We start from the raw sequence: 23,078 nt of genomic DNA, 5'->3' as shown, positions 1-23,078 counted from the left end.
AGTTCGCACAAGCTCAGTAGGAACTCTTGAGTTCAACTGGTTTAAATCTCTGAAGAGTCTGTTCTCACAGGGATTTTGTCTTTGCAGTTTATAATGCAGGGGTTGGGTCAGCTGTATGGCCTCCACAATGTAGGAGCAAAGTGGCACTGTGAGACTGCTGCGGCTCCTCAGTACACTGGGGCAGACCAAGAAATTACACTGAGCGGGGAATCTGTTCTGTGACTTCAAAGTTTTCACTGAGCCCAGAGAGGAAAAGAAAAACAGTTCCTATCATAAATTCAGATGGAATGACAAAAAGAAGGTAAAGACATACAGTGATACTCAGGTTGAAGTGATTGAGCGAATTTGTCAAAATCCCAGACTAAAGAATGTGCCTAAAACTGACCTTTGCTGTGTAGTCCTTTAACGGATAAAATTATTTGATGGTTGCAAAATATTTTGTCATCTTTTAATTACAAATGTAAATTATATTAGTAATTTCTCCTTAATGTTGATGTGTGTGCTGTTTTGCTTAAAAGATGTAACAGTAAACTTTTTGTAATTCCATTTTAACTGGACAGAGCAATTGTATCACTGTGTATTCTGAAACAAAAAATAACTGTGTTCTCTTCACCAAGTGTAAATACAGTAATATTTGTTGGGAAAGAGGTCTTCATCGCTGTTACTGTATCTGAAAGCCGACATTATTTTGTATAAAAGCTTTTTAGCAAAGCTCCTCTCCAACTTCGAAGCAGAAAGCAAAACCTATTGTACGGGAGCAGCTCGCTATTCATATTACCCAAAGACACAATTTGGGGCAGGAAACATTGAATTGCAAGAGGCCGATCTTTGTGCAAAAGCATCGAGGTGAGGCTGAGCTCCGGACCTGCTTTGTCCTCCCAAAACGAGCCCAGGAGAGGGTCAGGCAGGCCGGGCCAGCGCTTTTTGGCGAGTAACAGCCCCCGGCGCTGGCCATGCCGTTCACAGAGCAGGGCTGGGTGTCCCCTGCCCGCCGCGGCTGCTTTAAGGGAGGCGGGTCCGGCGCTGCATTCACTTCCAGGTCGGGGGGGGAGCAAGCACCGGGAGGGGGGTGGAAAGGGAAGAAAAAAAAAAAAAAGAGGCAGCCGCAAGCTGCGGTACCCGGCTGGCTGGGCGCTCGCCTCCGGCACCCAGCGCCGCGATGGTGAGTGAGGGGCGCTGAGGGGAGGGGAAGGGGGCCGCCGTCCCTCGGCGGGGCAGGTGGGTTGCCCCGGGGTGCTGGCTGCCGGCGGCGGGGTGCTGAGGTGCTGGGGCAGCGGGCGAGGGGCCGGTATGGCCGCCCGGCTCCCTCAGGCGGCCGCGGCCGTTGGCCGGAGCGGGCGCGAGACCCTGAGCGCGAGCGCCTGCAGCCCCCGTCCCGCCCCGCCGCTGAGGGGCGCCGCCGGCAGCGGCCGTGACAGGGGCACCCGCGGCCGGCCCCAGAGCTCGGGCCCGGCCCGGCCCGGCCCGGCCCGGCTCGGCCCGGTACGGCTCTGCTGCAGCTGGCGGAGGGAGAAGGCAGCCCCTCTGTTACAGGCAGGCCGTGCGTGGTGCTGCTCCCTGCTCGGGAGATGAGTGTGCATATTTGCTTTTGAAACACCACCAGGAACCTCCTGGGCTGTCTAATAGACCATAGTTAATAAAAGCATAACTTAGTCGCCTAAGTAAGCTTTTGATCTTTATTTTAAAAGTAGGTACCCCCTGTGCCTGTTGTTGTCTTCAGAGGACTGCGAGTTTGGTTCTTTGGGAGCTGGGTGCCGACATTTAAACCTGTGGCAAAACTGATTCATGGCGACTCTATGCACCTTTGTTGTCGTGCCGGCATTGTGCATCACCTTCATACCTTTGTTCCTTCCTATGCCACATTTCCAGGCAGCGTTCATATCTTCTCTCACCTTTTGATCTGTGAGGCTAATAAGCTGGTTTTGCCTCCTCCTCCCAACATGCTTTTTCCCCCCCAGCATATTCTGGTAGCTGTTAGGTTCAAACTGAGGTGGTGTAGATATCTCTTAACATAAATGGCCCCACGAGATCTGCTAGTGCCTTGAAAATGGCATAACAGTTCCGTATTTTTGCTTGATGCTTCTCCTGATACCTTCTTTGGCTGCCTGTGTTTCCTTGTGGTTAAGCGAACCCTTCAGGTTCTCTCCAGTCATTTCTAATTGATGAACTCGTATCGGAAGTTCTTTATATTAGTTTTCGAGTACATGGTCTTATTATGTAGCTTTAATGTGGCGCTATTTAATTTTAGATGCCTTGTGGCCTGTGCCAACTTTGTATCGCTAGCAACTTTAATCAGCATGATCCCACTTGTGCCAGAATAATTAGTGAAAATAATAAATTTGAGTTTTGTGCATAATCATTCGGTGAGTCTGGTTAATAAATTGCCTAATTTTGTTTCATTCTGTTAATTTAAGTAGGATAATCCTCGAGCATTTTTCGTAGCATAAATCACTGAACCATCTGTTTATTTTTCACCGCCCTTATTAGTGCTCAGGAGAATTCTGAGGAATGTTATTGAGCTGCTAGTATTTCTTGGTCATTTTAGGCATGTTCATTTTAAGAAAGTAAATCTTTAGGGCTAAAAACCAAGGCTCTGCTACCATTTATTGTCCTGCTAACTTCTTGAGAGAAATAATTGCCACTATTTGAAAAAGCACCTTATCCTGTACCCCCGTCTCCTTCCTTGAGCTTTCAGGGAAGAAAAGCAGATGGGCCTGGCAGAGCATACAGTGACCTCTTGCACTTGAGTCTTGTCATACTGAGTCAGTAATTGGGTGCAAAAATTGGAGACTTAGAAATAGTTCTCCTGCAGCTGAAATTGTAGTCTGTCTTCCAAGGCTTTATACGGGTTTACTGAGGGGAAACTGATCAAAAAGCTACCTGGGGGGCTGGGGGGAAGATTTGATTTTTAATGACTGAGACACAAAGCTAGAAAGAACTGGATCTTTCAGGCTGGAGTTGGTAGGATCATCACAATGCCTATAGTGAAAAAGGCCCACACAGCAGTGGGATTTAGTTTTCCTGCAAAGTTAGATTGCAATTACTGATGGGAAACATCAGTTAAATCTGTCTCTTTTTTGTTACTGTTGTATAAGCAGGTGGTTGCATGATGATGCTCTTCTGAAAGAACAGGATTTTGTCTGGGTACTCCTACTCAATTAATCTAGGCATAAAGTTGGGCTTAAGATTCTCTAATTTATTCTAGGTACTTCAATATGTCCCTTTAAGCTCTTCTTTTCCTTTGTAACTGCATTTTGAAATATAGAGGTAGATATAGTCTGGCAATAGTTAATGTCAATACAAAGAGTTTTTAAAAGAAAGTATGAAGAATTGTGTTATTTGTGAGAACCTTTCCAACTGTACTAGTGACGTACACTATAAGCTGAACTAGGTAATGCCATATTAGGGGTGGGATTGCATTTCAGTCTGCTGGTGTATTGGATTACTGCTAGATGCCAATGGCCATGTGCTTTACTCTCCTTCCCCCCGCCTCTTTGTTTGTTTGTTTGCCTTGGTTTTATTAAGCACTTACAAAGTTATCTTCTTTTTTTTTTTTTTGGAAGATTTTAAAAGAAATTTTAAAGAAAAAAGCATTAAAAATCCCATCCCCAACTATTCCATTACCGGTACTATTCCATAAGCTAGTTGACTTTAGATGTGTCACATTAGCTAAAACATATATTAGTAAAAGGAATGAAGGCACCCAGCCTTGTGTCATATAACACATAATCCTGTCTTTTGGAGACTTTAGTCTGGTCACTCGAGTTAGTCTGATGGAATGAAAGAAACCGTTATGTATGTGGGAACATCAGATGGTTAAGATGGCCATGAAAATGTCAAATCTAGACAGTAAAAGTTCTACTGAAATGGTTCTGAATGATCCTTACGAAATACAGTAATCTTGAGCTGTAGTTGACACATATTTACAGCATTCAATTGAAGTATTTGAAATTGAAATAACCAGAAAGTGAAATGAACTGAAAAACAACTGCCAGCTTTGTTTTCAAGCTGACATTCAAAAGCATAAGTAAAGAAGGGAAACACTGAAATCGTACTCCTGTAGGTGTTCAAATACAACTGCAGGCTTTTATTATGAGCTCCTTAACTGGGCAATATTCTCTCAAAGTAAGAAGTTAAGAAAAGGAGTGCCACTTGCTCACGGAAAGGTTTGCAGGTTGCATTCAAGCTATTCTACTTCAGTAGCAGACAACCTAGGAAATTACTTTTATGGTGCTTGTCAAGGGATATTATTAGATGCAGGTAAAAAATGTTTCCCCTGACTGTCCAGGTTACCTCCAGAGCCTTTGCTAGGTGTGTTTGGTCAGTCTTTTGCAACATGTTGAAGAAGTGTTACAAACGTCTCCTGCAGCTGGTATAAGTGAGGTCGATAGAAGTGGTACTCTGCTGTTCCAAGTGTGACTGATCCCTGCTTGTGGATTTTGGCCCTTTATAGCTAGAGGGGAGTCCTGCATGGACTTCTATAGTGATTATTTTATTACAAAAAAATAAACAATATCTCCAGGTTAGATTGGCTAGCTAGAGGTATAGGCTGAAAAAATAGCTCTCTGAGTCATATGCTAGCAGCCTATCTGCATGGCTAAAAATTCTCATCGGAGTTTGCTCACTGATATATGGAAGTGTTTTAGCTTTTCTGGCAGAAATTATGCAACAGTGCCAGAAGGAATGAACAGAGCCTGTATTCTGGTTTTTGTCATGTTTAAGCATCAGATTAGAAGCACAAGAGCTAATGAGAGACGAGGCTGTCTTTGCTTAAGTGAGAATAATTTTCATATGCTTTTGAATAAGGATTCTGATTTTTGTTTGAATCGGCAGCTGTCTTATAAGTCCTTGCCATGTGTATTAATTTCAGCTTAGAAAAAATACTTTCTCTATTCCTTAAAAAAAATATATTATTTTAAAATAACCATTTTTTTTCTCTCTAGAAGCATTTCAGGCATTATTGCACATTGTAAAGAAACAAAAGATGTTAACAACTCCAAATTCTGTCCCTCCTCTTCATATCAGTTTATGGTGGGAGGCAGCCAAAATTGCTGTTTTCTGGTAAAGGGAGCAAGTCACATCACAAAATAACTCCTGTTTCTTCAACAATAATATTTAACAATCAAGTTGAGCAGAATTTAAGCGCTTAGTGAAATCAAGTCAAAGGGGTGGAAGTTGCATGTCAAAAGCTGCAGAAAGAGCTTGTATTTGAATAATTTGGAGTTTTTAGTTCCCAAACCTGTACTTAAGTCTTCAGGAGCTATTAAACTGCAGTCTCTCTTTGCTGGCAGTTCACGATTCATTAAAGATAAGCTCCATTCCAGCCCTACCCTAAATAGGTGCACCTTATTTTAGAAGATGTATTTCTGTCATTTTCTTTATATTTCTTCTACATAACCTTTTATCTATTTCTCTACTTTTGCTATGAGAATATTAGGCAAGTGAAGCAACAGAAGAGAAGTTAAATGAACTAGCAAAGAAAGGTGAAATTATCCAGAACTTTCAGTATAAAAGGCAAGCTACAATTCTTCCTACAGATGAGATGTGGCAAGAGTTGATGCTGTTATTTTCAAAATTATCCGGGGGAGTATGTACCAGTCACTCAGCCTTCTTTTGTGTAGCGCTGCGGATGATTCACAGGGCTGCGAGTCATTCTTTATGTTGATTAATCTGGGAGACTGAAAACAGTAAGCTATTATTAGGCGCTGAATAAAAAATAATAATAATAATAAATAAATAAAAAAAAACAAACAACCAAACCAACCGACCAAAAAAAAAAGTTGAGATTTTCATGTGTCAATATGCAATCTCTCTCTGAAGGAAAATGTGAAGTTTATATTCTGCCTTGTCCCCATTGTGCCCAATGTTCTCTATAGATAATTTCCAGGTCCTTATCATAAAAAGGGGTGGAAAATGGTATCTTTTATCAGAAAGAATACTGCAATAATTGTTATTTCATTGCAGCACAAAATTTGGATCTTTGAGTTTTCTTTTTTTTTTGATCCGAAGCTTTAGCTGCACTTTTCAGTATCAGAAATTGCTCCTAACCATACATGAGATTTATCTACATTCCTAATGTAAGTTTGTGGTAGACTTCTAGTGTGGGTAGATTTAAATGGAAGATTAAAAGCAATTATATCAAGAAGTAATGTTTGATTAAAACAATAGTTCTTTCAGTCTGTCTTGATCGATTAATTACCAGCAAATGTCATAAATTCAAATTCTGTCATCAGAAATTGGGAAAATACTTTTATTGCCCAGTGAACGCAGGCAGGATTTACGTACAGCAGACAGACTGGCTGTGGCTCTCAGGGTGACCGTGGGAGGAGGCTGCCCCCCAGTTTGGCAGGTCTTGTGTTGTGTGACCCAACTCACAAGTTTACTGCGGTTCTAAGGAGAGCATCTCGTGTATAATATTTGCCCGTTCAAATGTGAGTCAGACTAACAAAAAATAATGATTTAACCAAAAATAACGTTGTAGAGGAATGTTGGAGACATAGACAGCAAAATGATTTGACTAAATCGCCTTTGTTTCATTGTGTTTTGCATACGACAGGAGGAAGCTTCTCCCTATTCTTTGCTTGACATCTGTTTGAATTTCCTTACTGCTAACCTAGAGAAGTTCTGCACAGAAAGGCAAGATGGAACACTGTGCCTGCAGGAGCCAGGAATGTTTCCTCAAGAAGTGGCTGATCGATTGCTGCAGACGATGGCATTTCATGGTAAAACAATTATTTGTGGGTCATCGGTGGAAAATATTTTACTGGAATGTGGCACTGCAGCTAGGGTGTGTTTTCTAGTAGAGTCTGATGTTGGAGCTATTTAAAATGTGTTCCTTAATCTCTGAATAGAGAATTTCTGTTATTTTGGTTTTGCCACAGGTTCAGCTGGATGTTGCTGGATAGATAGTTCTGAATCAAAAGTTCTTTGTCCCATGTTTATGATTTTAATTAAATATTCTTTTAAGTGAGCATTCTTTAACAGACCTTTCAATCACTTTTTAAAAGATTTAATTCTACTTCTAGCAGTGCTCACATATTTCAGTATCTCCTGCAGACCAATTAACTGAATTACGTTTTCTTTACTATGTGTCCATACAATTAAACTATGAAATAATCTTCTGATTTTTCATTAAAATAGTTTTTCATTGCTTTTAGTACTTTTCTTGCAGTGGAATTCTTTGCTAAAAGGCAGTCAGTTTCAAGACTAGCATAAAAGGTATGAAAAGCACCTTGTGGTGTTCTTATGTGTTACTACAGGCCTAGTATGTTTTGTCAGGCTTTTGAAGAGAGACCTGCCATCTTGTTTGCTTACTTTTAAGCATGACAAAGGAAAATGTTAAGTATGTGTCATTAAAAGCTTCTTGGCATGAGGACAGTGAATGTATAGAATATCCTACAGAAGAGCCAGGAGACCGATTTCTGCAGACTTTAGAGATGAGACGTGACACTGGAAAAATTGCTTTAAACACACCAAGAGCCCTATCCTGTAGGTGCAGATGTGGCTGGCTGCCTTTGTCCAGATACTGGTGTTGTAGTTCCCTCCAGCTGTTGCCAGCTGAGTGTAACAGAAGAGATAGTCCTAAAAAAAAACCAAAACAACAAAACAAAACATGCAACTCCCCAAACCTCTCCATCTTCAGCATGCATTACTTTCTGATAAGTAGTTATTTAGAGTAGTCCCAAGAAATCGGATTCAAGGAACAGAAATGTATTACCAGTACTAGCAGTGACGAGGGCAGTTTCAGACACAGAAACGTCACAAACACTGTGTCTGAGTGCAGGAACTCAAAGAAAAAAGAAAAAAAAAAAGTGGATTCTAGATAAATGGTGTGTGGCAAAGGTAGGTCAGTGGGAGAGCCTGACTTGATCCGTAATTAAAAAGATTAGCAAAAATTACTAAGTAATTTAGTTATATTTGATAAGTAATTTAGTTATATTTGAACCAAATTATATTTATTTATTGCACTTTATTTTTTTTCCTGAGTACAAATTGTCTCATATTATATGTTCGCTTTCTCTACAAAAGATACATGTTACCTGGTCTGAAATGTTCTTTAGAAAGGTCTGCAAATCTTAATATTAATTTAACTTCATCACAGAGGCAATTACTAGCTCATGACTTAAATCTAGACAGACTGTAGTGGCAATGATGCTTTTATTCAAATATATTGTGTTCTCAATGTCTTTACAATCTTCATTGTGCCTGAAGATGCAAACCGGGGACATTGGCATTTATAACCCTCTGGAGCAAAATTAGAAGGACGTGTACTTCCTACTTCTTCTGTGTGTATGCTTGTGTACCCATACCCTTCTCTCAGGGCTTTTTATAAATTAGTAATCACTCTATTGATGAGACAAAAATAAGATATCTTGGTGTTTCTGATGTATTTCAGATAATCCTGTGCATGGAACTAAATTTTTCAGTTAGTGTTTTGTCAGTATGCTGCAGGAAAAGACTACTTACGCAGTCATCTTGCTACAGAGCAGAAGATAATAATCTCAAACGAGGCTATTGTATTTCCTTTTTTCACTGCTGTCTTTCTCTCCTTCCCACTCTTGTCCTCCTGTTTCTCCTCTTTGAAACACTTTCTAGGTTTCTTTCTCACATTTAGCTTGTTTCTGAGCAACACTCCTACCTTCTTCATGAAGGACATATAAAATAACTTAATCAGCTTAGTATAGTGTATTGATCCTACCTATAAATTCAGTCGAATGCTATAGTATTCAGATGAGTTAAAGCAAGATGGAAGTGGATCATTAACTGCTGGCACTATGTTGAGGTTAACAGAACTGTGACCAGGGAAGAAAAACTTCAAGAAAATTTGAAATTTAGTTTTTAGCACGTTTCTAACCAGTTCCAGTGAGAAAATTCAGAAAATGCAGGCTGTAGACTGAATGTTTTCAAATTATAGCTACATTTTATTTTGTTGTGTGTTCTGTCTTCTGACCGAAACGTGCATTGTGTATCCAGTACGTCTTAATTTAGTTGTCCTATTCTTTGACCTGAGATTATCCAAAAGTGAGATCATAATCGCAAAAGCAGAAGCTCAAATAAAAAATTCAGCAGCATAGTGATCCGAGAATATCCTATTTTGCAATTAATCTCTGTTAACACTTCTTACTTGTTTCCCTTTGGGCTCTTAATAGTGGTGTATGATGCTAGAAGCAAACACTAATGCTGTTTTCCAACAGGGCTTCTGAATGATGGAACTGTGGGCATCTTCCGAGGCAACCAAATGCGTTTGAAACGAGCTTGTATCCGCAAAGCCAAAATCTCTGCCGTGGCTTTCCGGAAAGCGTTCTGCCATCACAAGCTAGTAGAACTTGATGCTACTGGGGTGAATGCAGATATAACAATCACGGACATTATAAGCGGACTTGGCAGCAATAAATGGATCCAACAAAACCTTCAATGCCTTGTGCTGAACTCACTAACTCTTTCTTTGGAAGACCCATACGAGAGGTGCTTCAGTCAACTGTCTGGGCTTCGTGCATTAAGTATTACCAATGTTCTGTTCTACAATGAGGACTTGGCAGATGTTGCATCGCTCCCTAGGTTAGAAAGTCTGGATATATCCAACACCTCTGTTACTGACATAACAGCACTCCTCACCTGCAAAGACCGACTGAAATCTTTGACCATGCACCACCTGAAATGCTTGAAAATGACCACAACGCAGATTCTGGATGTTATAAGAGAACTAAAATATCTGAATCACCTTGATATTTCAGATGACAAACAGTTCACATCAGACATAGCACTTCGTTTGCTGGAACAGAAAGATATCTTGCCTAACCTCGTGTCTCTGGACATTTCTGGAAGGAAGCATGTTACAGATAAGGCAGTAGAAGCATTTATCCAGCAACGGCCAACAATGCAGTTTGTAGGACTGCTAGCTACTGATGCCGGCTACTCAGAATTCCTAACAGGAGAAGGAAATCTAAAGGTTAAGTGGGAGAATTAATTTTGCTGAAAAATTAGAATGTTCAGGAAAAATAGAACTAATTATTTGTAATAAATATATGTAGGTGTTTCAGAAGGAGGCTGTAAGTTAGTATTTTAACTGTGAGTTGTAATTAGTGACTTCATGTCCAATTCCTACTTAATTCTGGAACAGAAACTGCTAGATTTAAATAATACTATTGTAAAAAAAAAAACACAACATCTATTTTCTGTGCCATTTTAGTGAGCATCGAGTCCTGATTTAACCTACTAGATCTAAGACAGCTGAACTAGGTCTAGTCAAGTCATTTACTGGAATAATATTCTTGGGTTTCCAGCCCAGTGTCTAGCATAAGGCAGCAATATGTAAGAGGGAGAGTTACAATTTGCATAAACTTTGAGCAGTTCATGATTAACACAGCAGATACAATAAAACTTAATAACTGAGCTGCTGTTGTGTTCCATCACCTCTTCTATTTCCTGATTACAATATTTCTGCCTACCTTGAAAGGTCTTTTGAAGGTCTTGAAAGGTCTTATGGAGGTCGCGAAAGGGAACTGCAGAGGGAACGAGGAAGAGTTTGCATAATGTGGCCATATGTCTCCTAAGCAAGTTGAGTTTTGCAATTCAGTTAAAAAAAGTTAGAATGCGCTTGTTATATGCAAATTAGATAACACAGCAATGACAATTTTTTAATAATAATTTTTACCTGGAACTTTTGACAATTGTTAATGGCCAAGTCTCCTGAGTACCTGGTTGTCACAGCTGACAGCAGTGTGTATGAATGCTGAAAGATTTGTTGGAGAAAGCAAGTTCCCATTTGACGTGATCGGTGTATGGCATCAAGAAATGAAACCTCAAATTTGGTATTAAATAATTCAATATAATCCTTAGAAATAGGCATTAGCTGTATAGAATACATGCTATGACTGTGCTATGAAAAGGTACAGTCTTTTTTTCTTCTTTTTTACTTTGTGACCTGGAATTCATTAGTGACTGTACTGAACTATTTGTCTGTTTAGTCTCGATACTACTAAAGAACAGTCAGGACACAACCCTTGTGGAGTCAGTCAAAGTAAAATATTGTTATCTTTACAGCAGTCCTATATCATTTGGCTATAGAAAGTTCTTGAGAGATTAAACACGAGACAAACATTGTAGTTGAAACCATGAAGCTGAGTGGAATTCTTCATGTAGCATATAACTGGCTGCAGAACGTGTCAGTAAATATGATTGCCCTGCTCTAGTTGGTAGAGAGCATAAACCAAAGTCCGAGATGGTATCACTTCTCTCAAGGCTGTAATATCTTCCTGGTCTAGCAAGTTATGAAAAATTTGGTTCCATATGATACAAGATGCATGAAAAGTGACAATTTCATCTGTGAACGTTTGCTTTCCCTTACGTGACAAATTAGGTAGAACAAGTTCCGTGTGCTTCCCTGAGAATTAAAACCAAAAAACAGTGTTTGCAGCAATGATTCTAAAAGTAGTAGGACTGAGGAACAAGCCTACGGTTACACAACATGCAGATACAAAGTAGGTTAAATACAGTAAAATGGAAGATGCAGTAGGTTGAGAGGTGGAAAAATTTTCAGCTAGTTGCTGATTTAGTATTCTAAACTTAAGCTTATATTAGTCAACAGTCAGTAGCTTCTAATGCACTATTCACCTAAATTAGTTTAGTGTTAGCAGACTTTAAATCCATGTTAAAACTTTTAAAGAATGTTTTCTTTTGCAGTGCATATGAGTTAGTTCTTTAATACAGTGCTGGAAAGGTATTGCTACAGATCTAGCTTATAGGAAACCTGATGTAGACAAAAAATGGAAATATTTTTTATTGGCAGAGCTAGAACCCTGAGCGAAAGATATCAGCCAAAATATGTTTGTCAGTTTATTTGACAGAGCATTCAGTTTCATATACTACTTTTAGGCATTTGGTGTTTCATAAGCAGTTTTTGTTAGTCACAAAGTGCTACTTTTACTTAGTGGTTTCATATGGATGTGCTTATAGTGGTGTCTGAAACCTAATTCTGTCTTATAAAGGGGATTCTTTACAAAGAATGTTTGAAGATCACATAGTTCTGGATTAATATGGGCAGATAATGTAATCATTTGCTTACTCAAGGCTTTGGCTGAAACATCAGCACTTTTGAAACTGTGGCTTTGCAATTTTGTGAACAAAATTCTTAAAGTAAATGATGATATCTTGAACTAAAGATTATTCCTCTGTTCGTAGGTGTCAGGAGAAGCAAATGAGACTCAGATTTCTGAAGCACTGAAGCGTTACAGTGAACGGGCCTTCTTTGTGAGAGAAGCACTCTTTCATTTATTCAGCTTGACACATGTGATGGAAAAAACAAAGCCTGAAATTTTAAAGGTAAAATAATATAGTCTTGATGAGAAGGTTTTGCATTGTTTCCTGAACTGATTGTAAGGAGGCCATCCCCAAAATCTTGTTAAAAATTATTTTTAAACTTTTACACTTCCGTTGTGATTTTTAAGGCTAAAATTTTAATGATGGATAAAAATTAACAATGAGTTAATGATAGAGATGATGCCCTAGTAGTGTTTTATGTTACCTAAAATTGATCTGCACTAATTTAGTGTCTAAATTTATTAGCATCATTAGTAGTTTTGAATGATTTCAAGTTTTCTTCAGGTGCTGAATTAGGTCTTTAGAACATATCTATCTTGGGTCAAATCAAAGGTTTGTCTGGTTTTATTCCCCATGTACAACCGTGCCTTCTGCTGGTAAATACAAAAGAACAATAATAGGGAAGGGATTTTTCTTACCACTGCCATCTTCCAGTTTGGTAGCATGAACAAATAATTGTTAGAGTCATACATTGGGCTCTAACTAGTGGCAATTCCTGAAACTTCCTTAGAAACCCATTCTAGGAATTGGCTCTATGTTGCTAGAATAACCTTGAATATTGTGTTAAGTTTTGGGCCCCTCACTACAAGAATGGTGTTGAGTTGCTCAAGTGTGTGCAGAAAAGAGCAACAAAGCTTGTGAATGGACTAAAAAACAAAGAAGAAGTAGCTGAGGGAATTGGGATTGTCTGGAGAAGAGGAGGCTGAGGGGAGACCTCATCATTTTCTACAATTACCTGAAGGGAGGATGCAGTGAGGAGGGTGTCAGTCTCTTTTTTTTCAGGTGGCAAGTGATAGAACATGAGGAAATGCTCTCAAGTTCCATCAGGGGAGGTTTAGGCTGGATATGAGGAAGACTTTCTTCACAGAGAGGTTGGTTAAGCATTGGAATGGGCTGCCAAGAGAAGTGGTGGGAATACCCCCATCCCTGGAGGTATTTAAGAGAGGTGTGGACGTGGCACTAAGGGACGTGGTTTAGTGATGGGACTTGGTAGGTCAGGTTGATGGTTGGACTTGGTGATCTCGAAGGTCTTTTCCAACCTAGATGATTCTGCAATTCTATGATCTCCTCTGAGGGGCTGCTGCAGACAGTGCAAAAGGACTTGGAGAAATAGAAGTTGTCAGCTTTCAGTCATTGAGCAGAAGGAAATGTTCTTTCTGAGAATTAAAATCATACCAGATGAGTTTTTTCATTTAAGTAAAGAGGAGGCAGAAGTTAGTCATCGTCGTGGCCTGAAGCAACAGTGGATTGCTCTTGAGGTATGTGCACAAACGTGTATGTAAGTAATGTGGGTAAAACTCTTGCATTTCAGCTTGTGGTTATTGGAATGAGAAATCACCCCCTGAATTTGCCTGTGCAGTTAGCAGCAAGTGCGTGTGTCTTTAACCTAACCAAGCAAGACTTAGCAGCGGGCATGCCTGTGCGACTTCTGGCTGATGTCACTCACTTGCTTCTGAAGGCCATGGAACATTTTCCAAATCATCAACAGGTAAAAGATGAAATTTCTTTATTTTCTGTAGGTTTCTCTGTATTGTGGATCTTAAGAGAGATTTCTCCACATCTCATGACCTCAAGAGCAGCTGTAAGCAAGTACTCATATAGATCCATTTGTGCAGGATTTAAGTAAATATTACTTCCTTTTGTGCTTCCTGCCCTATAGGACTGTACTTAATAGAATCAATGTTACCATAATGTGGCTTCTCAAAAAGACTTTCATGAAATTAAACTTGCAAATAAAGTAGAAAATACTGTTGGGTGAGTTGGTCGTCGTTAGAGGCGATCTTGCTGAGAAGAGTGAATGTTTCCTTGCATGTGGCAAAATGGAAACCAAGAGGTGATGTTGGATATCTGGCAAAACTATGATTTTTACCCTAACAAAACCATTATCAGGCAGGATTAAGCAGAAATGCACAGTGGTTATACTGTCCTATTTTAAAAACAAACATCTCTTCAGGCAAACTTTGGATATGTGGATACAAATTATTTCCTTAAGATTATTTAAAGGTTTTTGCTTAATAAAGAACGGATGATGTGTTGAAGGATCACACTTCCTTCAAAGAGTCAATGTGGAAATCCATTGTGTCTAGTTACTAAGCAAGGTTTTGAGTGATCTGCAGTGTGGCTGGAGTTGTCTGAGAGTTTTATCGTTGATCCAGCTACTGTTAACAATAACATAGCATGCCATATTACTAGCGCTAGGAAAAGTCTCATCTGTTTGGGCAGTGTTGAGTGACATAGTGATACTTGCCCAAAATCACAGTATTGAAAACGGCAATTTTTAAGGTTAAATCATAGGAGGTAAATGAGCCTTCATTTGGTATCTTGCATAGGGTTTCCTTAGATATCAAGAGTTATAGCTACAGTTATATATATGTCCTACCAAATGTTCTGGTCAGTGTCTGAAAGTATCGTGTTTTTTTTTTTTTTTGTGTGTGTGTGTAGTGTTTTTTTATTTATTCCTACTTCCACATTCAACTTTAATGGGGCTTGAATATTCAGCTAGCCCTCCTTCTCTGTTTGAGATACAGGTTTGAAGAAAAATGTAGTGTTTTCAGAACTGCTTAATTCATTTTGTATGTGCATAAACTTAAATATAAGAGGAAAGAGATTTATTTAGGTGCAAAGTTGTCATACAGTCTGCTGTCTGTATTGGTATATTTGCCTGCCTTTTAATTTGTTACTGACCTAACTTGAAGGAGACATCTTTAGCAAGCCTGTACATGAGATATTAATCAAGAGTAAAAAGTTGGTTGTAAAGCTTTAAATCAAACTTCTTCCTTATTATTTGACAAAAGATTAGAATCAAAGCCCAAACAGAATTTTATGGTATCTTCTCAGTGAGGAGAGTGTTTGCCCCATGGTGAAGGAATAATTTTACCCTAAAGGTCTTTTTTTCCATTAAACTGACTCTTTTTTTAGTTATGATCATTTTGCTTGTGGAAATATGTTTAATGATTCATAGCAAGAAGGTATTCTGAAATGTGTCTCTGTAATCATTCTTTTTCATTTCTTATAGCTGCAGAAGAATTGTCTTCTTTCACTGTGCAGTGACAGAATCCTTCAGGATGTTCCATTTAACAGGCAAGTTTTATGTCAGTTAAAATGAGCTGTAGCATTGCAGAATATTTTTCTCTGTTGTTTTTTTAATACTTAGGTATGTTTATGATTTCTTGGTCTTTGGAAAGTCATGGATGCTCTAGAGACTTGATGACCACAGGGTTTGTTTCTGGTCTCAGTTTTCCCAGTTTAAATCATTCTAATGTGTTAATTCGTGTGGCCTGTGGTATTTTGGGCCTGTAATACATAATAGTTTTGACTGTAGGTCTGTAATAAAAACCTCTGGTATGCGGGTATTTTTTGCTTCACCTGCATAGGTCTACCACTAATCGTGTAACAGAAGTCAGAATTTCTCTGGGGGACTGTGGGATTGTTTTTTGCCGATACTTTTCTACTTGGATGTTTTGCTCAAAGGCTTTAAAGTATGTTGGTCTGCTGTTTCAGAATATTGTGTCAAATTTTTCTTCCTTCTTTGGAAGTAATTCCTGTGCACTTTGATGTATAATTAGAAGTAAGATATCCTAAGCAAACAGCTTGAAGATGACTGAGGTTCATGCAATACATGTAATTTCCTGATGTATTTCTACCTTTTTGATACAAGGCACACTTCTGGTTTCTTTGGTCTTGCATGCATTTCTATCTGAAGTGTCTTCTGTGTATATCTTTCTTTTGTTAAGACTTACAAGACTTGGGAAAACAAAACTTATGTTTAACTTTCAGATTTGAAGCAGCCAAACTTGTTATGCAGTGGCTGTGTAATCATGAAGATCAAAACATGCAAAGGATGGCTGTAGCCATAATTTCCATTCTTGCTGCAAAGGTACAAAATTTAAACTTTGAAATGATCAGATAGTATTTCTAAAGTATATTTAAAAAAAGCGTTGATGATGGTTTTATTTATTTATAGCTTTCGACAGAGCAAACAGCCCAACTTGGTGCAGAGCTTTTCATTGTTAGGGTAAGTCAAATACTTTCTTGACAGTAAAAAATACCATCCTCTTGAGCTATGCATGCTGACAGTATTCCTAAAGATATAAAACAAAAATAAGTAGATAGAATTCTAAGAACACATTAACCTGTATTCATCTGCAAGTTCTTTGGAACAGAAAAGGCTAGAGAATTTGCTAGAGATGATATCAGGCACAATGGTTATGAGACATAATAGCATAGATGAAAAGAAGCCAAACTGGGAAAACTTGATACAGTTAATATGAAGTAAGATAGCAATAAATTCTTGGCTTCAAATTCATTCTATAAGCCTAAAGATCCTTGAAAAGAATATTTGAAATAAATTGTTAGTGCTGTCAGTGTCCATCAGTAATCATACGTACATATCACACATGTAATTATGGTGAAAAAAGAGGAATTACTCAAGCATGCAATCATGTTCAAAAGCGGGGAAAAAAGGTTTAATAGCAATTTTATTTTGTATAGTTTGTGTCTTTATAGTTTAGGTCTTTATTCTGCTTATAAATGCAGTTTGCATTACCCAAGTCTGCACAGAAACAAGCAGAGGAGCCAATATGTTTTTTGATTATACAATCATAACTAGGATTTCATTTTGTTTGTTTGTTTTTTCCAGCAACTTTTACAAATAGTTAAGCAGAAAACAAATCAGAATCTTGTAGATACTACTCTCAAGTTCACACTGAGTGCGCTTTGGAACCTCACTGATGAATCTCCAACAACGTGTCGGCACTTCATTGAAAATCAAGGACTAGAACTTTTCATGAGAGTCTTAGAGGTGAGTAGTACAGTTCTCCCTGCGGATTGTCAGACAAGGTTTATAATTAAAATTGTTTCAGTAATAAGCATAAACAGTTACATATAGTTTTTCTTTTTTTCCACAGTCTTTTCCATCGGAATCATCCATCCAACAGAAAGTTCTTGGACTTCTGGTGAGACAAACGAAAAGTCTGAAATCTGTATTGTTAAAATTTGATCTTTTTTTTTCCCCATGTTAATCTGAAAATTTGTCTAATGTTTTTACATTCATTTAATCTTGAGAGTGTTCATTATTCACAAGTGACGTTGTTTCAGACTGTTTTGTCAATTCTCCAAAAGCACTGATTGTGTTGAAATTGATGATTACACTAAACAAAAAGCTTTTATGAAAGGGCAGTGAGTGAGGCTTCATGTATGTCTAAATGCAAAAGTTAATTGAAAATGAATGGAATTCAGAATTGTGCACCTGGTGAAGTTTACTGAAATTGACCGTGTTTGAGAAATGTTAAAAGTAGCCTTTAAGTTAGTGTAATCTGCATGTTAATGGCCCAAAATTACTTAGGAGAAAACTTCTGTATTCTAAGGCAAATTTCTGCATTAAACTGGAAAAGTTTTAAAAACAGAAGTAGCATTTTGGTATCTGACTGTCACCTGAACATATGAAGACCTCATCCTGGTGTTTATACGTGTTTACATACACTATGTAGTTCAAATTCGTATGTTCAATCTCCCTGATAATATTTTCTTTTTTTTTCCTTCCCCTCTCTGTTTCCCTCCCCTCCAGAATAATATAGCAGAAGTTAAAGAACTCCATTCTGAATTAATGTGGAAAGACTTTATAGACCACATCAGTAAATTATTGCACAGCGTGGAGGTGGAAGTCAGCTATTTTGCAGCAGGGATTATTGCTCATTTAATATCTCGAGGAGAGCAAGCCTGGACATTAAGTCGCAGCCAGAGGACCTCTCTCCTCGAACAGCTGGTACTGAAATGACGGTGCAGTTTATCGTGCTCTTCTATTTTTGTATGTTTGTATTTAACATTGACAGTTCTTTGTTCTGTATTTTGCAGCATTCTGCCATTTTGAACTGGCCGACTCCAGAGTGTGAGATGGTGGCTTACAGGTAATTATTGTCTTGATTTAGAGTTTGGAAAATACAGTAGAATTGAACTAAGTTTAAAACTTGTTCTGAAGCAAAGTGAGCTGCTAGCCAGATGTGGTTTTGTCCAGCAGAAAAATGCCTATCAGCTCAAAATACACAGCATGCTGGTTTTCCTTTTCTGACCAAAGAAGGGTAGGGACTCCTGTGAAAGATAAATGTAATGTTGTTCTGCCTGCATTTCTATTAAAGATGTTCGCATCCACGTCTAAAGGACTTAAACACAAAGATTAACCACTAAGATTATATTGGCATGCACTGGGTTAGCACTGTCTGTCCTAGATAAAGGGACTTGAGGCCAAAAAGTACAACTAGATAATTACTGTCCATTTAATCATTATTTACGCTGTTTACTCCTATTTTTAATGTGTAAGAGGCATCTAAATGCAATGGTAAAAGCATACCATGTATCCGCTATCTATATTTTTGCTGGTTATTGTCTTAAACATCAAAAGGTAGTCACTTTTTACATCTAAAACTCCAGTTTATCAAATGTCTGTCCCAGTTACATTTGTCAGTGAATGAGTAGACAACATGTGATCTGTGAAGAAAAAGTAATATCTGGTAGCAAAGTGAGATGCTGATTGAGATGCTGCTCTCTCTCTTTCTCTTTTTTAAAAATAGGTCTTTTAATCCATTTTTTCCACTACTTGGCTGTTTCATGACACCTGGTGTCCAGTTATGGGCAGTGTGGGCCATGCAGCACGTCTGCAGCAAAAATCGTATGTATTAAGATAAAATTACCCTTAAAATTGTTATTTCCTAGCATATCAATCATTAGCATGAAGTGGGAATAATAGGAATTCCTATTATTTTCATTCCTGATCCTTTGGAGAAACTACACTGAGGCTTTTACTAAATGGGGCAGGAAAAGAAAATTATAAAAGCTATATAAATCTATTTTATTTAATGGAATTTTACTGTTAAATGCACAGTATTAATTCCAGAATGTAGACATGTTAAGACTAACTACATTTGCAGCTTGCACAGGTATTTTTATGCAGAAATGTCAATATTAGTAATGGGCAACAAACTACTTCCAAATTAAACGAGAACAAGGATTACAGCAGGTAGCTGTCTCTTACCACGAGAACAGAAGTTTTAGGTAATCCCAGTCCCTAATCGCCTTTTTGCAATAACTTGCTGTTACATGAAGGACTATTTCTTAATCTGCTTTTCCCATCTGCAAAATGAGAACACCAGCATCTTCTTTTTAAAATGCTTTGGTAGTAGTGCATGATGAAATGCACAAGCATTGGGGAAGGAAATAAGTCCCCTGGTCCCCTGAGCATACCTAAAGGGTAAGGCTGGACAAACCTTCCTGACTTTTTAATGACTTTTAAAAAAATATAAATGTAGATGACATGAGTATGTATATTTTCATTAACTTCTACCATGTATAAAGCAGCTTTCCTCTGCAGTATTAAAAATATTTTCTGTTCCAGTGTTTTAATCTTCCCGACAGCAGTATCTCTATGCTTGTTTATCCCTGTCCCATAAATCACTGTTTTTACAGTGAAAATGCATCTATTCAGGACCAAGCGATAACATGGCATGATATATAACTGCACATAAAATATGTTTTTTCTGCTCTTTATAGAGCTCAGAACTGTAATGAGATGTTGTTCTTAGGGTACTCTGTCCCGAGGCCCATAAGGACTTTTCCTATGGTGAAGTAGGACTGTTCTGACAAAGCTGTTTTAGTCATCAGACTTTGAATAACAGTTTTTCATTAAGACACCTTAATCCTGTCTTAATGAAATTAAAGCAAGCTTTCTTCCCCTCTTTGTGCCTCAGCTCTGTTAGCTCGGTATAGTCTTATTTGTTCTATTTATTTTTAGCGTTTATTTTGTGCTGCCCTAACCTCTGAGCTTTCAACATGCCACAGAGGTTTGTACTGACAGTGAGTAACTGCACTGTAGAATGCAAAGGCTGTGAATAACTGGGTGACATATGCCCGATTTGAGATCAAAAAAGTATAGCCCTGATATATTTATATATGTACATCCTGAATATATATCCTAAAGTTTAGTTCTGATGGCAATTGGTGCCAGAAGCTTCTGGAGAAAGTTGCAAAGAAACTAAATGCTTGTTAGCAAATGTAATAATGTACGCTGAGGGAAAAATTATTTGATTCTGAAATATGAAATTTATATGGGGAAAATTCTTAAGCTTGGCACCACGATGACATTTCATCCTGGATTGGAGATACATTTTATTTTGCTCTCCTCTTTTACGTGGGAATGAAAAGTGGTCTGGAATTAATGGCATTAATTTTTTTTTCTCCTTTTGCTGTTTCACACCTCAGTGAGCTAACTTACCTAAAATGTTAGTAGCGCCACAGCAAATGTGATCCCCAGTGAAAAGTTTATTATCAGCATTTAAACAGGTCAGGTGTTGCATCACTTAGGTGAATGGTGAAGTTAAGCACATCTGCTGTCATGGCCTGTGGACTGCATTACAGTCATTGTGACCTTTTTGTGACAGCTTCTGAAGCTTGTGTGTTACGTTACAGCTGTGACTTTTTATAGCTGATCTCTGCATGTGATAACGCTGCAACTGATGTAGACTTCTTAAAAGCAGTAACAAAAATGGAAATAAAAGTGTAATTTTATCTTGAAAAGGCTCTCATAGCAACTTATCCTAGTTAAACTATTTTCTATACTAGTCAATGTAAGTAGCATTTGGCAAAATGTTTTCAAAGGGCCTGTTTCTTATTTACTCTACAAGACTTCAGGAAGTGTCTTAAATGCTGCCTGCCTCATAGGAGATGAAAGTGGATTTGAATCAGTGTTTACAATATCTGCTACTCCCACCCTAGATACGTTTTTTTGGATTACCTTTTTTATCTTATTACAGCTACCAGGTACTGCAGCATGTTAATTGAAGAAGGCGGCTTACAGCACTTATACAACATCAAGGAAAACGTCCAGACTGATCCACACGTCCAGAGGATTGCTATTGCCATCCTAGATAGTTTGGAAAAACACATTATGCGTCACGGGAGACCACCTCCATGTAGAAAACAGCAACAAAATAAACCCAACTGAAAGCTGCAGGTATAAGAGTGTAAAGTATTGTCTCTGTAATAATCCTTTCTGATGTGTGTGTAGTTGGAGTAACTTGTAATATAGTGGTCACCATTAAAGTGATTTGCCGATAATTGTGGTACCCAGAACCATGTATGGTCACCTTTGGTGAATGTCAACTTTAATGGCAACCGCATATGCAACTTGTAAAGGGTCATTGCTTGAGCTGGTCATACCTGTAGGGTTACTACTGGCTACAAAGAGATGGGACTCGAACAGATCGATAGATCAATATGCACATCTGGAGGAAAAAAAAAAATTAAAAAAAAAGACTCCTAGGAATATCTTGTTTTGTGACTTCTGGGACAGAAAGCTATTGCATCCCTATGATTGCTGTTTATAAAACTGGTTACCAGTTCGGTGTTTGAATAGAGCTGTGTGTGGTTGTGATATTCAACACTTCTACAGATTACAAAAGTACATGCATGCAAGTTACAAATGAGACTTGTAACTAAGGCGACCAAAATGTCCATCGTCTCATAATCCTTCTAAACACAAATGGGGACTTCAGCTTCCTTTTCCTTTTGCCTGCAAGCTGTGTTCTTTTGTTTTCCTTGCTGCTAGAACGATGCCTTTTTGCAGTTGAGCTCTCCTGAGTCCTCTGTGCTCTCAGTAAGGTTGAGATCAGCACTGCATCAGGGAAAGTGGAAACTCACTAAAATAAAGCAATAGAAACAGATTTGATAGGAACCACAGTTCTAAAAGAATGAGCTAAGCTTGAGATTTTAAACTTGATAACATGAAGGGGATTTTGCCGTTGTTTGACTACTTTTGGTTGTGTGTGGGATCTTTCTTTTCTTTTTGGAAGACTGGTAGGGAAAGAGAAGGCTCGTAAGAGCAAAGTACTGACCTGTCCTCATCATGAGGGGGATCGCATGTTGAGATAGGAGGCCCAGGATATTTGGTCACCTTATTTATAAGAGACTAATGATTGCTCTGTTTTCTGTAAATATTCTGTCAGTATTGTGCAGTGAATAATATTTCCAAGTCATCACAGTGCAAAATAATGCCTAATGTTCTATGTAAACCCTGTGTCAATTGCATTGTTCTGTGAAGTGTGAAATTTTACATAAAGATGCTAATTGTAACAACTCACTTCTTTCTTGGTTACCTGTGGGTTTCAAATGATGTGTTGAATGAAACGTATTGCACAGCATATGGATGCCTGATAAAATACAAGTGATGGAAGCAAACTGCATGTTGGTTCAAATTCACTTTTATTTCAAACATTGTTTCTGTTTATCTGGTTACAGTCCGTATTTCCATGACAACTGACTGACATTCTTAGACTCTTCTGTAAATATATTGGTGATGCAGTTTAAAGAGAACTTACGTTTGGTAGCTTACTAGGAGAGATGGCTTCTTCAGGATGACCATATTTTACTATTTTTAACTCCTTCCCTTCCTCTCCCTCCCCAATTCTCATTCTTCAAATAAAAATATCACCTCTAATCTTCAGTAATCTAGTTATTGTGTTTTTCAGCAATTTCAAAATGGACTGATCCAGTACCTTTACCAGTGTCATGTTGTGTAACTGCTGTTTGTATGAAGGTATGATTTGGCTAGTATAATTTTCCTATGTGTATCTGGTTATATAGTGTTTTCTTGATTCAGAAAGAAATGAAATTGATTGTAATTTGAATTGTGAAGGTGGTTTAAAACATGAAAAAATGGCCTGCAAGCTTTTATCCACCACCCTTCTGAGATGTCTGCTATGGGGCTTCTGCCA

General features: G+C 38.2%; 1 protein-coding gene across 1 annotated transcript; it reads left to right on the top strand.

The window, feature by feature from the left end:
• The first annotated feature begins 1,022 nt into the window (after positions 1–1,022).
• On the top strand, positions 1,023–22,801 carry LOC308199291 (protein zyg-11 homolog B). Its single transcript, XM_080603291.1, has 14 exons — positions 1,023–1,162; positions 6,557–6,722; positions 9,195–9,949; positions 12,181–12,321; positions 13,631–13,807; positions 15,335–15,399; positions 16,096–16,195; positions 16,283–16,333; positions 16,958–17,119; positions 17,226–17,273; positions 17,885–18,082; positions 18,172–18,224; positions 18,885–18,982; positions 21,120–22,801. The coding sequence occupies exons 1-14, from the start codon at positions 1,160–1,162 to the stop codon at positions 21,308–21,310; spliced, it is 2,208 nt and encodes a 735-aa protein (XP_080459417.1). The 5' UTR covers positions 1,023–1,159; the 3' UTR covers positions 21,311–22,801.
• The last annotated feature ends 277 nt before the right edge of the window (positions 22,802–23,078 follow it).

The sequence above is a fragment of the Anser brachyrhynchus genome (assembly GCF_964034855.1).
Source record: "Anser brachyrhynchus genome assembly, chromosome: 8".
Classification (NCBI taxonomy): domain Eukaryota; kingdom Metazoa; phylum Chordata; class Aves; order Anseriformes; family Anatidae; genus Anser; species Anser brachyrhynchus.
Note: the sequence above shows the minus strand (reverse complement) of the source record. Positions and strands in the feature narration are given on the sequence as shown.

What these genes read in the sequence shown, in the direction of transcription:
- LOC308199291 (XM_080603291.1), top strand. An exon ending in CAGGAGAAGGAAATCTAAAG is followed by an intron (nt 9,950 to 12,180) that starts GTTAAGTGGGAG and finishes CTCTGTTCGTAG; the next exon opens with GTGTCAGGAGAAGCAAATGA. An exon ending in CCTCTCTCCTCGAACAGCTG is followed by an intron (nt 18,083 to 18,171) that starts GTACTGAAATGA and finishes TGTATTTTGCAG; the next exon opens with CATTCTGCCATTTTGAACTG.